Here is a 12,331-nt window from a genome sequence, read left to right as displayed (position 1 = left end):
TGCAACACGCCGGTGCGGCTCACCTGGTGCAACACGCCGGTGCGGCTCACCTTGATGAAGCCGCGCAGGCTCTCCTCCTTGTGGAACATGTTGTCGGTGCGCCTGCGCACGCGCTCGGCGAGCGGCAGGAAGGCGTCCCGCAGCAGCTCCTCGGAGCTGTTGACGATGATCTGCTGCGTGTAGGTGGCGATGCGCGTCATCCACGGCGCGCTCTCGTTGCCGATGTTCTTCTTGATCAGCTTCAGCACGTTCTTCAGCAGCTGGTTCATGTGCTCCGCCGTCACCATGGTCACGTGGTTCCTGCAATTGTAGCGGTTGTTTAGGTAACCAATTGATGATTTATAATATTTTTCAAATCTGATAAATCGTTTTCGTGTTAAAGTAGCAAACTGAAACATTTACATTTAAATCATATGCCTTCTAATTATATTTGGGTCCAGATTTCAAAACATCAAATCATCATATGTATATCTATACATTTTTTTTAATTTTCATGAGAGTACCATGGTTTAGAGTTAAAAACATCCATTCATCTACACAAACATAATACCCTCCCGACACATTTATAACAAACAAACGAGAGTAAGCAGTGGCATTGGCATACCCTCCAGTAGGTGTGACATTGTCGGGCCCCTGGGCCCACCAGAACGGCAGGTAGGAGCACAGCAGAGGCATCACCACGTCGATGATGTGAGGCGCCTCGTTGTACGTCTTGTCCGACTCCACGAATTGGTCCACTTCGTTGAGGATCGTCTCCAGCGTGGGCATGGATTGCTCCATCTTGGCCATTATGTCTGCAATTTTTGCAACGTGCAGATGTATTGACATTTTGACTTATTTATTCTTGTAAAGCGTTCGTGATGTCAGGTTAAATAATATATAATGAATACGAATTATTCGTTAAAAAGACTTTAATTTCTAAATTCTACGTCGAGTCTAATAACGTAGGGTGTTTTCAAACTACCCGCATCGATACGGCAAAATTTATGAAAACTGCTCGTCAATAAAAACATCTTGTACAAATACCTTGAGCTTCCAGGGAATGGTCAGCAATGCGGTTCAACAACGAGAACTGGTTGTGTTTGTTGAGGTGAGGCTCCAGGAACGCCACCGGGAATGTGGAACTGAACGCGCCCAAACATGAACCCTGGTACAGGAGTAAGTGTATGTTACATGTGGTTTTTTATTTATTAACTTATTATTTTTTAGACATCTATACCATAACAGAAAAATGAAGAATATCATTTTATATACAAAATGGTGGTAAATAAAAAGAGGGTGGTTTATTTTGTATGTTTGTTGCGATTTAGCTCAAACATTGCTGTATTGATTTTGGAAATTCTTTCATCGTTTAAAAGATATGGCATTATATACTGGTATTTAGTAATTTAGTTTATTTGCATTTATGTCATGCGATTTTTTATTTCAGGTCAACTAAAGTGAAGCGCATGGATTCAATTAACGAGATACATGAAGAGTTGTCACACCAATGACTAAATAGGAGTACTAGAAAAATAACAGATTGGACCATCACTTGTCATTTGAAAAAACATGTCTTCCAGTTCGTATAGTAAATTTATAAAAGCTGGTTATAATAAGGCTTTGTACAATAGAAATTTAAATTTCGAATCTGCAAATATCATCGTTTAGAAATAAATAAATAGCAATATAGTTGCAGAAACATGACACTAATGTTATTTTAAATGATGGTATTGATAGAATATTTCATCAATTTAAGGTACAAAAAAATAATGAAATATGGAAAACGATGAACAATGTTTTACTCAAACATCATAATTCATTAAATTAAAGATAATAATCATTATTACAATTGAAAATTTTTATTATAATATGTCAAGTTTATAACAACGCAGGTTATTACTTACCAATGCAGGTTTGTGTCTCTCTATCTCAGTTTTGAGATATTTACGGTCGTGCGTCAGAGACACGTCTGTGCCCAGAGTGTACAGGGATCCCAGCATCTTATACGATGCTACTTGAATCTCGTCCACTGGAATAAAAATTATCGTATCGTATATTATGAAATTAAAAAATTCTATTTACAGCTTATTCATTGATTTACATTTGTTTATTACAATTGAGTTTAAATCGTATTAATCTGATGGTGTTATACTATCAGTATAATTATAATCATAACTTGTTTAATAGTTCCTTAAAAGGAAAATCTAAAAGAAAGGTTAAATAAGGTATGTAAAGGTAAAATAATGGTAAAAGAAAGGTTGACTTCCTATTCTGCTTTAGGATGTAAATAAGAATCTGTTAAAGGTATAAGTCGTAGTATAGGTTTCTATTCATGTTTTATTAGGAATTTTTCAATCCTTTTCATCCTCATTAAGCATTTTTTTTGTTGTCTTGAAAAGTGTCTGGCCATCAAGCATTACATAAAAAAAGCATTTTCTGGAAGGTGCATTTGTTTTGAAAACATAATCATAAATTACTTCAGATTAGTATAAAGTACATAAAAAACAAATTGTACGAGAAACAGTCATTTTGACTTTGCAAATAATAGGAATATTAAAATTTCCTTGTTTTATAGGTATTGCGATGCATAAAAAGTAATACTCGTAAAAGGTGATATGCTTTATGATTTCCATGTAATGTTTTATAAATTCAAATGTGGTTTTACGATTTCGGGCTACCTGTGTTTCTACTAGTAAATGTTGCTTCGGTAAAGTAAATTTTAACATAGATTTTAAATAGTATGCTAGTATTTTAAATCATTGTGAGATTATTATTTTATTTAATTATGGACAGGTTTGGGGTAAAGAAACTATAATAATTAGAAGTAGCGATGAAGTGAAGGAAAATCTTTTTAACGATGTATTAAAGAATATTTCATCGGCTAATAAATTGTTACAAGAACTAATTAAAAACTATGAACAATTGCAAGATATATACAAATCTAATAAAGATAATTCAAAAACCGGTAACACCGAAAAAGAGATATTCAAGTCCTATAAGGTATCTGATAGTAATGAAAGAGATAACTCCCACACGGAACCTACAATTGAAAGCTTACACGTGACTCAAATGATATTTGACGAAGAAACTGAAGAAAGTGATGGTCACACGAACGATTCAGAAATTATTTTAGTACAAAGTGTCGAAGGAAATAATATTAACTTCAATTTAAGTGAGAGTAGTGCAAAATTGTACGATAAAACTACAAGTGAAGAATCTGATCAAATTGAAATAATAACGAAACGATTTAATCACACACTTGACAAGAAAGCTAAAGACCGGAAGCATAAGGTCAAAAGTAAAAGGACAAAGCATCATAAAACAGACAAAAATGTAAAAACACGGTACAAAATACAGAACGAGAACGTAAAAAGTGACGCGAAAAGGTATTTTAATAAATTATCTCGTCCAATGTTAAGATCTAACAATGATAGAGACGGGAGAGTTAAAAGAATCGTCTACGCTGAAATATTTACTCCAGATCGATTATGGCAAGAAGTGGTGCACAAACCAATCAGACTTAAATATTTTAATGATGATCAAGTTAACTTCAGAATAACAGGACCGAATAACAATGATGATAACATTAAAGAAAATAATAATCACGATATTTCATCAGATTCAAAACCCGAAAGTGAAACGATGGAAAAGGAGCAACTGAAAAGTTATTTATTACGAAATGCGTACGGTGATGCCTGTTTACAAGTTGCTGTGAGAAAATGCTATAAAGTAAGGATTAAAACTCCTTTTTCTTTCCTTTTTCCAATTACACATATTTTTAAAACATTTATCTATATGTAGTAGAATAACAATATATAATGTCTTGACCATTTTCTTCTTTTATATTCATTTTAAGACATGTTTATTACAGGCTTTAAAAAACGTTTGCAAAACAGTATGTCGCTTGCAATCCAAATGCAAAAGTTCGCTTAAAAGCAGTTTTAAGGAAAACTCTAAAAAGGGTTGTATTAAAGAATTTGTTAATAAAAATAATTCATCGAACACTGTAAAATCAGATGAATTCCAACTCGATAGAAGAAACGGCGGTAAGTTCTGGAGACTTGTAATTTGCTTAGGTATTTTTTTTTTAAATAGTACTACAACTACTATTAAAAATATTTATATTGTTTTAGCTTCCGAAACATCTAGATACATAGAACTTTGTCTACCAGCGATGAGAATTGGGACACAAGTATGTGATATACCTTAAACATAAGATTGTAAAGTATCCTAAACGTATTTGATCATTTCAATAGTAATCTATTAAACTTTTAGGTAACTGACGAAAAAGATATAAGAAACGACACGAACGACTACAAAACCATTAACGCTCTACGCGACAGATTTGAAAAGGCATGTCAAAAATTATCAGCCAAGAAGTGTACAAAGGCCTGCTACTATGCAAGAGACACTGCATGTTCCACGACTGATTGTGGACCAAAGAAAAAATCTTTCACTAAAGCTTGTAAGAGAGAATGCAAACAAGCGTATAATTTGTTTAAAGCATCGAGTGACAGTGACGATGATGATGACGATGATGATGATGATGATTCGGACAGTGACTGAATGATTATTTAATTATACAATATAACATATAAAAATATAGATAAGTTCGATAATCTTGATAATTCTATTATTATTTATACTTTATAGCAAATTCATAATTACGGGATAGATGAATACAGGTTAAAGCAGTGGATACTTCCCAACTATGCATTTTATTATTATTATTAGATTAACTAGTGCTCGAGCTCGATTGCTTAGTGATAAGAACTTCAGTTTAGATGTTATGAATCTCGGTATAGTTGATGTACTTCAAGCGAAATACTTTGGCCTAAATGAAATATGAAATTTATAAAAAATCCTAATATTTGACAAATTTTTAAAGAAAACAATAGGCGTTGCTATGGTTTTGCAAAAGACGTGGGATCAAATCCCGCCTCGCGATCACACTTTTTCAATTCTTTAAATTTCTCATTTATTTTTAAAGCACTAGACGTTCGCCCTGCTCTGCCTGGATATCAAGATTCCTGTTGTTTACCAAGGAAGCATTTAATCGGGATAAAAAGTATCACCCATACGCAGCCTGTATACCAAATTTCATCAAACTCCATTCAGTAGTTTCAGCGTGACTGACGGACAAACATCAAAACAAACAAGCTTTCTTATTCATAATATTAGAGTGAAGTGTGATTTCAACGCTATGAAATAAAAAATGAAAGCCCAATACTTACAAAGCAAATCAGCGCCGTACTCGCAATTGGCCAAGTGGTCGAACATGGCCGTCAGTACCGGGAGCAGAACCCCGTTGATGTAGCCCAGCGATGTGGAGGTCTTGAGGTGAGTGCCTCGCAAGTGGGCGTATTTACCCTGTTTAGTAATTATTATGGTAATTAATGTCCCTAAAACAGTGAATTAAGTTCTTATGGGATGAACTTGAAACTTGAATCTAATTGGCATTATAATAACATGTAGTAAATACACAGATATAAAAAGACTGTTTGAAATAAAAAAAAAAAGAAAGAAAGGAGATTTCTTAAAAGCTTATTTGCTAAATTTATGTTCATATATATTATTATAATAACGAATTGCCTACAAATGATCAGAAATAGACCAAATTTAAATGAGACCACATGGAAGGCACCTTTCAAATAGAAAAAGAATCATCAAAATCGATCCAACCAGTCGAAAGTTTTGATGTTACAACCTAAAACAACAGCACAACAGATAAGTTATTACCTCCTGTAAATTCAATATAGTATGACCCAAATCATCAGCCAGGTTATTGAAGAAGGTCAACATGGACGTCCTAATGAACTCCGGGCAGTTCTTGACGAGGGACTTGGCGTCTATTCCCTTCACCAGCACTTGCAAGCAACGCACTGTTATGCGCACGTCGGGGCCGAAGGCTGCCAATCTGAGGGGAAATTATTATATTATAGATATTTATGAGGATTTTTTTCTGTTATACGAGGCAGCTGAGCTGGTGGTTTGCCTGAAATTAAGCCATCACAGCTCGGACATTCGCAGAAGTAGGGTCTCTGCGAAACTCGCTGCCCGCTTTTAAGGGGAAAAGGATAAGCAAAGCATTGGTGATTGGTAAGAACAAATAGACTGGGAAGGATGAGGAATAAAAAGGGCCCCCGGATTATTTTAACAACGCAAATCGTTCTTTTAATTATGGTGCAGATTTTACTTCTTGACAAAAAATAATCATTTTAAGTTAAAAATACTGACTACGCTGTTAGAAAACTAGTGAGTTATCAAAATTGAAATTTTCCCATGTGCGAAACATTATTACTAGTCAAAACAGAAAGAAAATACATCAAATCCTACCGAGATCTCAGCAAGCTGGCCAGTTTACAAAACAGCGCAGCGACCATTTCCTTCTCCTTCAAACTCGCCGCTCCAACATTGTTGGTAGCTGTTGCCACCGCGATGAAGTAGTTGCGATGTGTGGAGAAATACTTCTCCATCAATGGCAATACCACCTGAATTCAGTCGTTATTTATAATATTGATACGAGGAGTAAATAGAAGCGGACATTTATGCGTAGTTGACTTGTTTCTTGAATGGTTAAAGCGATAGTAGAATAAGCTTCATTGTGTAGACACATTGGCTGGTGGCAGAATTCTCAGACAAAACTAATATTGAATTAGGTTTTAAACAATTTAATAATCCAATTAATGTCGGAGTGTTTTTAATTAGTTAAAAAAATATTTTTTTATTTATGTCTTTTTAAAGAATCTCAATGCTAAATTATCAAGTGTTTATTTATTTATTTATTTACTTGCATTGTACGTGCATTTCAAGTAAGATATCTTTGGACATAACAATTATTAAAAATATAAAGGATAACACTTCCCTTCCTACTAGTCCATCGACTGTGTTACTGCAGAAAAGTGATTTATTTTATGGTAATGATTCAAAATTAGTTTAGTTTGAGAATTCGAGACACTTAAATTTTGCAACATCACACACTTAAGCATTATATTTTCTGAATATTTTAATCTTACGATGACAACTAGGAAGCACAGCAACTAAGATCACGATTAAATTCACAACATTCATCTATAACTTATACCTTTTTGAAGTATTTTATCTCCTTTTTGTCTTGCTTGTAATTGAAAATAAAGCAGTAAATCTTTTATCTAATGCTATTTATGCAATTGTCGGTCAGTTATGTATTTTTTGACAAAGTAAAAGAAGATGATTAATTGACTGAGTGATAAGGCCGCCCAACAAATTGTACTCTTCCTTTTTTACTTGTTATTAATATATATATTTTTAAGTTTCCTGTACAATTTTTTGTAAAAGAGTAATAAATAAATAAAGATTGTATTTTTTATGGATTTTCACGTATACATTTATATCATAAATTAGTTGCCAGAAAATTATGTCATTGGAATAAAATACCCAATAAATTTCACGAAGAGAAAGAATCGTTAGGTTATACCTACACGACATTTCTGAAAATCTGCATTATCCTATATTACCCAGTTCACGACACTTAAATAGATTTTTACACTTATAAAAATTAGAAACAATATCAATGTCAATTCTCTAATAAAAACAGTAATACAGAAACAATATAGGCAATAAAACGAAAATATCTACCTTCGAGAAGAACTTAATATCCCTCGTGCTAGTCTTAAAGCTGGAGCGTCTACTGAACGTTGTAGACGGTTTCAATAGCTTCATATTAATTGTCGCTCTATCAATATATTGTATTAACTTCTCGAGCAACGAGTACGCGAATCTGAGCTCTATTGCGACGCCCGTAGAGGTCTGTTCCGTATCACTCTGCGTCGCCTTGCTGGGCCGGTGCAACTTGTAGCCTTGGTACTGGAGGTATTTAAGGAACTCCTGAGAACGTTCTCGATCTTTCTTCTTCTCTTTGTCCGTGAGGAGGTCGTATGGAACTAGTTGGGGGTGGATGCCACCTGGATCATAGGTTTGGTTGAATTTTGGTTATGTTACAAATAAAATGTCAAAGTATATCAAAACTTTTTAATTAAATACTTTTAAACTTTTCTCATTACAATTTGTAATAATTAATCAACATCATTCTATGGTCAAACGACAAATTTTAGCTGAATAATCAGTTAGTACTTTTGATGTTTGACGTTTAAAACATTCCGAATAATAGAACTTTTTGAAGTGGATCATTTAACTTGCATTTAATGATTCTTTTTCTAAAAGTAATTTATTTCTCCTTTTGGCGTCAGTTAAATATACAAATGAATTTGTTCTAGCCTACAAGTAATTTCATATCCTTCTTCACATTTGAATTCAATTTCAATTAAAGAACGAAACTATACTATACTACTAACTCATACTATCACTATCTCTTACTATACAACTAATTCTTACTGTCACTCTATCTCTTATTTTACAACTAATTCATACTATCACTCTATCTCTTACTATACTACTTATTCTTAATATCACTCTATCTCTTACTATACAACTAAACCTTGAAGCACTGTACCCACCGCCATTAGTGACCAGCTCCTCCTTCTTCTTCTTGGCCCATATGTCGTGCGCGTTCTCCGCGAGCCGCTCCGCCATGTTCTGCATCTCGCGCGAGAGCGTGAGGTTGGTCATGTCCACCGGGTGCGGGTTGTAGTTGAACGGCGTGGCCGAGTCCTGGTTTTAGTACGTTTTCCATTAATACTAGCTGTGCTCCGCGGTCTTACACACCCAGTACCTGATGTTATCCTCGATGAATGGGCTATCTAACACTTAAAGAATTTTTCAAATCGGACCAGTAAGTTACTGGTAAGTTTCATTCATCATCTTCCCATACACGTTCCCACTGCTGGGACACGGGCCTTCTATGAGGATTCAGGTCATAATCCACCACGCTAACCAAGTGTGGGTTGGCAGCGGTCGTACGTTGTTGTACTTTTTAATTCTTCCTATTTATTATTTTTATATATTCCTTATTGTTATATGTCGATATTTTCCTTCATCGTTTCAATTGGTTACTTTATTTTTTGTTACTTAAATGCTCATAATTATTTGATTACTTAAATGACATGGCGAAAGACGCTTTTTTGAGTCCCACCTTATGATCGAAGTTTTCCATTCTTTAATTTTTATATATATTCATGATTAGTATATTATTTACCAATCAAAAAATACCATACAGTTTAATATTTCGTGGCACGCTAATAAAAAGAAATGTTATAGTGTGCTCGGCATAGCGTGTAAATGTACCAGCTTGTTACTTTTAATTGTAACGTTGTAATTTTAATTATGTAATTCATTGAATTAGTGAATTGGTCGCTTTTTAACCGACGTTACCAAAAACTAGAACAATTATTTCGCAGAGTGTTTTTCGTTAAATGCTCATTAAAGTAATTTGAAGTTATCCTCTTTGTGTACTGTACTGTACATAATACAAAATTGTAAGCATAAATCAAAAGAAGCTCAAGCCTCAAACGTTAGTGAGTAGCGTAGTGCATTTAAACCGCACTTACCAATATATCTGGGGTTCTCTGGTTGCATGAAATAAGTGAAATTAGTTATAATAAGGGTAAGAATACTTTCAGATGATTACTTAAAAACATACGTGGTTCTTAATATCGTTTTCGGTGGATTGAGTGGGCTTTTATTACGAATTGCTTTAACGTAAAATAAATAAAAATAAGTTAGAAGAATTAAAAAAAAAAATGTATAGATAAGTATAAAATGTATGTTATAAATACCGCTCCGTCTTCCTTGTAGCGTGTAAAAATACAATAAAAATTATTGTACCTAATTATTAATTTTGGAGTCAGTTTATAGTCACATTTACAGTATTAACTTCTATATTTATTATTTTTACGTCCATGTATCTAACTGGTTGTTGCAGGATGCATGTGTGTGCACGCAAATGTATCTGTACGTGTGCGTCTCTCTGCTGCAATATTTCGCACGTGGCTGTGAGCATGTGTATGCATGTACGTATGTGTGTCTGTACATGTGTGCATACGTGTGCGTGTGCACGCGTGCGCGTGCGTACGGGTTAGTGCGGCGGATACTCACGATGCCGCTCTTGGACTGGCGGCGCATGGAGGAGCGGTTGTTGGAGGGGATGTCCACGTCGGAGTGCTCCACCGACCAGCCGATGGCGAGCAGAGCCTTCAGCGACTCGCGCACCGGCTCCTTGTAGCGCTCCTTCTCCTGCGAGTTGAGCATACTGCATTGGTGGGGATCGTGAGAGGAGATCCAAATAGCTACGGATCCTTCGGAGATACCAGAGAAGGGGGAATGTGGCGGAAGATATGGTGTGTGTGATTATATCAATAAAAGAGACTCAACAAGTTACAGACAACATTTTTTGGATGAGCAATTTGAATGTACACATATACAAAATCCAGAAATATCTTTATAGAAAAATAAAAACAGTCAAACTTCAAAAATGTATGGTTTAGAAACTTACGAGGTACACATTTATGTACTCACATAATCGTTAAGCATATTGTAAGGCTTGAGTCGCGGATGTGTCTTCTGGCTGTCTGACCAAGATTCGCCGTACACCCAACCATTTTCGATTTTCCTGAAAAATACATTATTTCTCACATTATTTGAATAACTTTGGTCTTAACCTACAAAAGCCTCAGCAGATGATCTAAATGAGAATTTGAATTTAAATACGAAAAAGTTACCCAAAAAGTTATCTATCACAGTATAACCTCTGTGTAAAAGTGTACCAGAATTCCAGCACATATAAAGCAAATTAAAAGGAAATATGCTATTATTCACTCACAATTAAAAAAATTCAGAATCATCTGCAGTTGTCTCCAGACTTCAATCCAACAGTATAAACAACAACAACATCATCATGTATATTTTATTCTACATTAAATCCTCCTCTTGGTTGCTAGAGATTTTATTATATCATAAAACATAACTATTGAATATAGCACTTTAATAAAAATAAGGTCATCAGCGTTTTTGGAAGGGGGAATGTATCATTACAAATCCTATAATGGAATCAAATGACGACAATTTCCTATCAATAACAAAAGCAATTACTCCCATGGGATAAAAGCCCAAGGAGGCTCGGCTAGAAACACAAAAAAACTAAGCTCCCTCGGCTAAAAAGACAAAAAAACATTATTTTTTTTAATTTTCTTCCACTACAAGTGGAGACTAGGCTATCTGCCGTGAACACTAACCTAGACGCCCAAGCGTCGTGGTAATGTTCGGAGAACTTCTGCACGATGGTGTTGAGGTCGTTGTTGAGCGCCACCGACGACGTGTTGATCGGCTGCGGGTCGTACTGCGGGTTGTCCGCGCCTGTGGGGGACGGGATTCATATTTCAAGGCAGCTAGAAAATCTTTTAAAGTGTACTAGCTGTTGCCCGCAGCCACTCCCGGTCTTAATAAATTTTCATGGTACAATCTTTAGTCCCCTTGGGGGTAGAATGTATCAAAATCCTGTCTTAGCGGATGCTTACGTCATAACATATATCTGCTTGGCAAATGTCAGCGGTTTAATCTGTAGTAATAGGGAACTAATTGATGGGGCATAATAAAATATCAAATAAAATCGCTTTTATTTTAAGAGCTTTTCAAGAAAATTGATACGGGAGCAAATGATTTATCAACACAAAATATACTTATCATTTCGAAGCAAGTACATACCCGTGGCTTGAGTATCCTTTGCGTAGAATTCATCATCATAGTTCTTAGACAGAGAGTAGTCGGGTGGTAGAGCACAACCTGTCCATGTAGATATACATTAATCAAATATTATTATACATATTTTATACATATATATATGTCTATTATGGGATTGCATTAAACCTGAAACTAATTGTGACGTAAAAATTAATAATTAATTAATTGGGATGTCGTTTTAACCTTAAAAGCTTAGTTATTATCGTCACATATATTATACATTAGAGGTATTATACTTTTTATGGATCTTTTTCTCATAATTCAAAAAAATATATAAATAAAAGGAAATGATTTTTTTTATACAAATAGCCACCAAACAGTGCAGTGCCCTATCATATAAAAGAGCAGCATAATGTATTTTTTTTAATTTATTGTGCAAAGTCTCACCGATAGCGATCAAGCAGGGCAGCGCCTTGCCGAAGAGCTCCGGCTCGTAGTCCATCTTGCTGAGCGAGTCGAATATGTTGGAGAAGAGCATCATGGTGAGCCGCTTCTCCTCGTCCGAGGACGCGCCGTACGCGCCCTGCCCGCCCGTGCTGCCGTAGTACTTGGCGCAGCGCTCGTAGTGCAGCGTCAGCAGCTGGGGCACACGCGCTTGTCACCTCTACCCGACCTCTATTGATCTCTACCTGAACTCTACTCGACCTCTACCTGACCTCTATCTGACCTCTACCTA

At 35.3% G+C, this 12,331-nt stretch overlaps 1 protein-coding gene across 40 annotated transcripts in view; it reads right to left on the bottom strand.

The window, feature by feature from the left end:
• LOC119836036 (ryanodine receptor) overlaps positions 1-12,331 on the bottom strand; it is a 106,046-nt gene that overhangs the window by 27,543 nt on the left and 66,172 nt on the right. For 28 of the 40 annotated variants that reach the window (XM_038361207.1, XM_038361210.1, XM_038361222.1 and 25 more), the window contains 15 exons: positions 12,043-12,235; positions 11,620-11,697; positions 11,151-11,271; positions 10,435-10,528; positions 10,015-10,152; positions 9,468-9,485; positions 8,478-8,631; positions 7,600-7,925; positions 6,319-6,473; positions 5,722-5,899; positions 5,217-5,352; positions 1,887-2,011; positions 1,027-1,147; positions 605-794; positions 51-300 (listed from right to left, as the gene is read on the bottom strand). In XM_038361207.1, the coding sequence (XP_038217135.1) occupies positions 51-300; positions 605-794; positions 1,027-1,147; positions 1,887-2,011; positions 5,217-5,352; positions 5,722-5,899; positions 6,319-6,473; positions 7,600-7,925; positions 8,478-8,631; positions 9,468-9,485; positions 10,015-10,152; positions 10,435-10,528; positions 11,151-11,271; positions 11,620-11,697; positions 12,043-12,235 (2,277 nt within the window). The remainder of the gene's footprint in view (positions 1-50; positions 301-604; positions 795-1,026; positions 1,148-1,886; positions 2,012-5,216; positions 5,353-5,721; positions 5,900-6,318; positions 6,474-7,599; positions 7,926-8,477; positions 8,632-9,467; positions 9,486-10,014; positions 10,153-10,434; positions 10,529-11,150; positions 11,272-11,619; positions 11,698-12,042; positions 12,236-12,331) is intronic. The other 12 variants (XM_038361211.1, XM_038361214.1, XM_038361225.1 and 9 more) reach the window with 1 other exon arrangement.

This window comes from Zerene cesonia, chromosome 22 (assembly GCF_012273895.1).
Source record: "Zerene cesonia ecotype Mississippi chromosome 22, Zerene_cesonia_1.1, whole genome shotgun sequence".
In the NCBI taxonomy this organism is placed as follows: domain Eukaryota; kingdom Metazoa; phylum Arthropoda; class Insecta; order Lepidoptera; family Pieridae; genus Zerene; species Zerene cesonia.
This window is presented reverse-complemented; position numbering and strand designations above follow the sequence as displayed.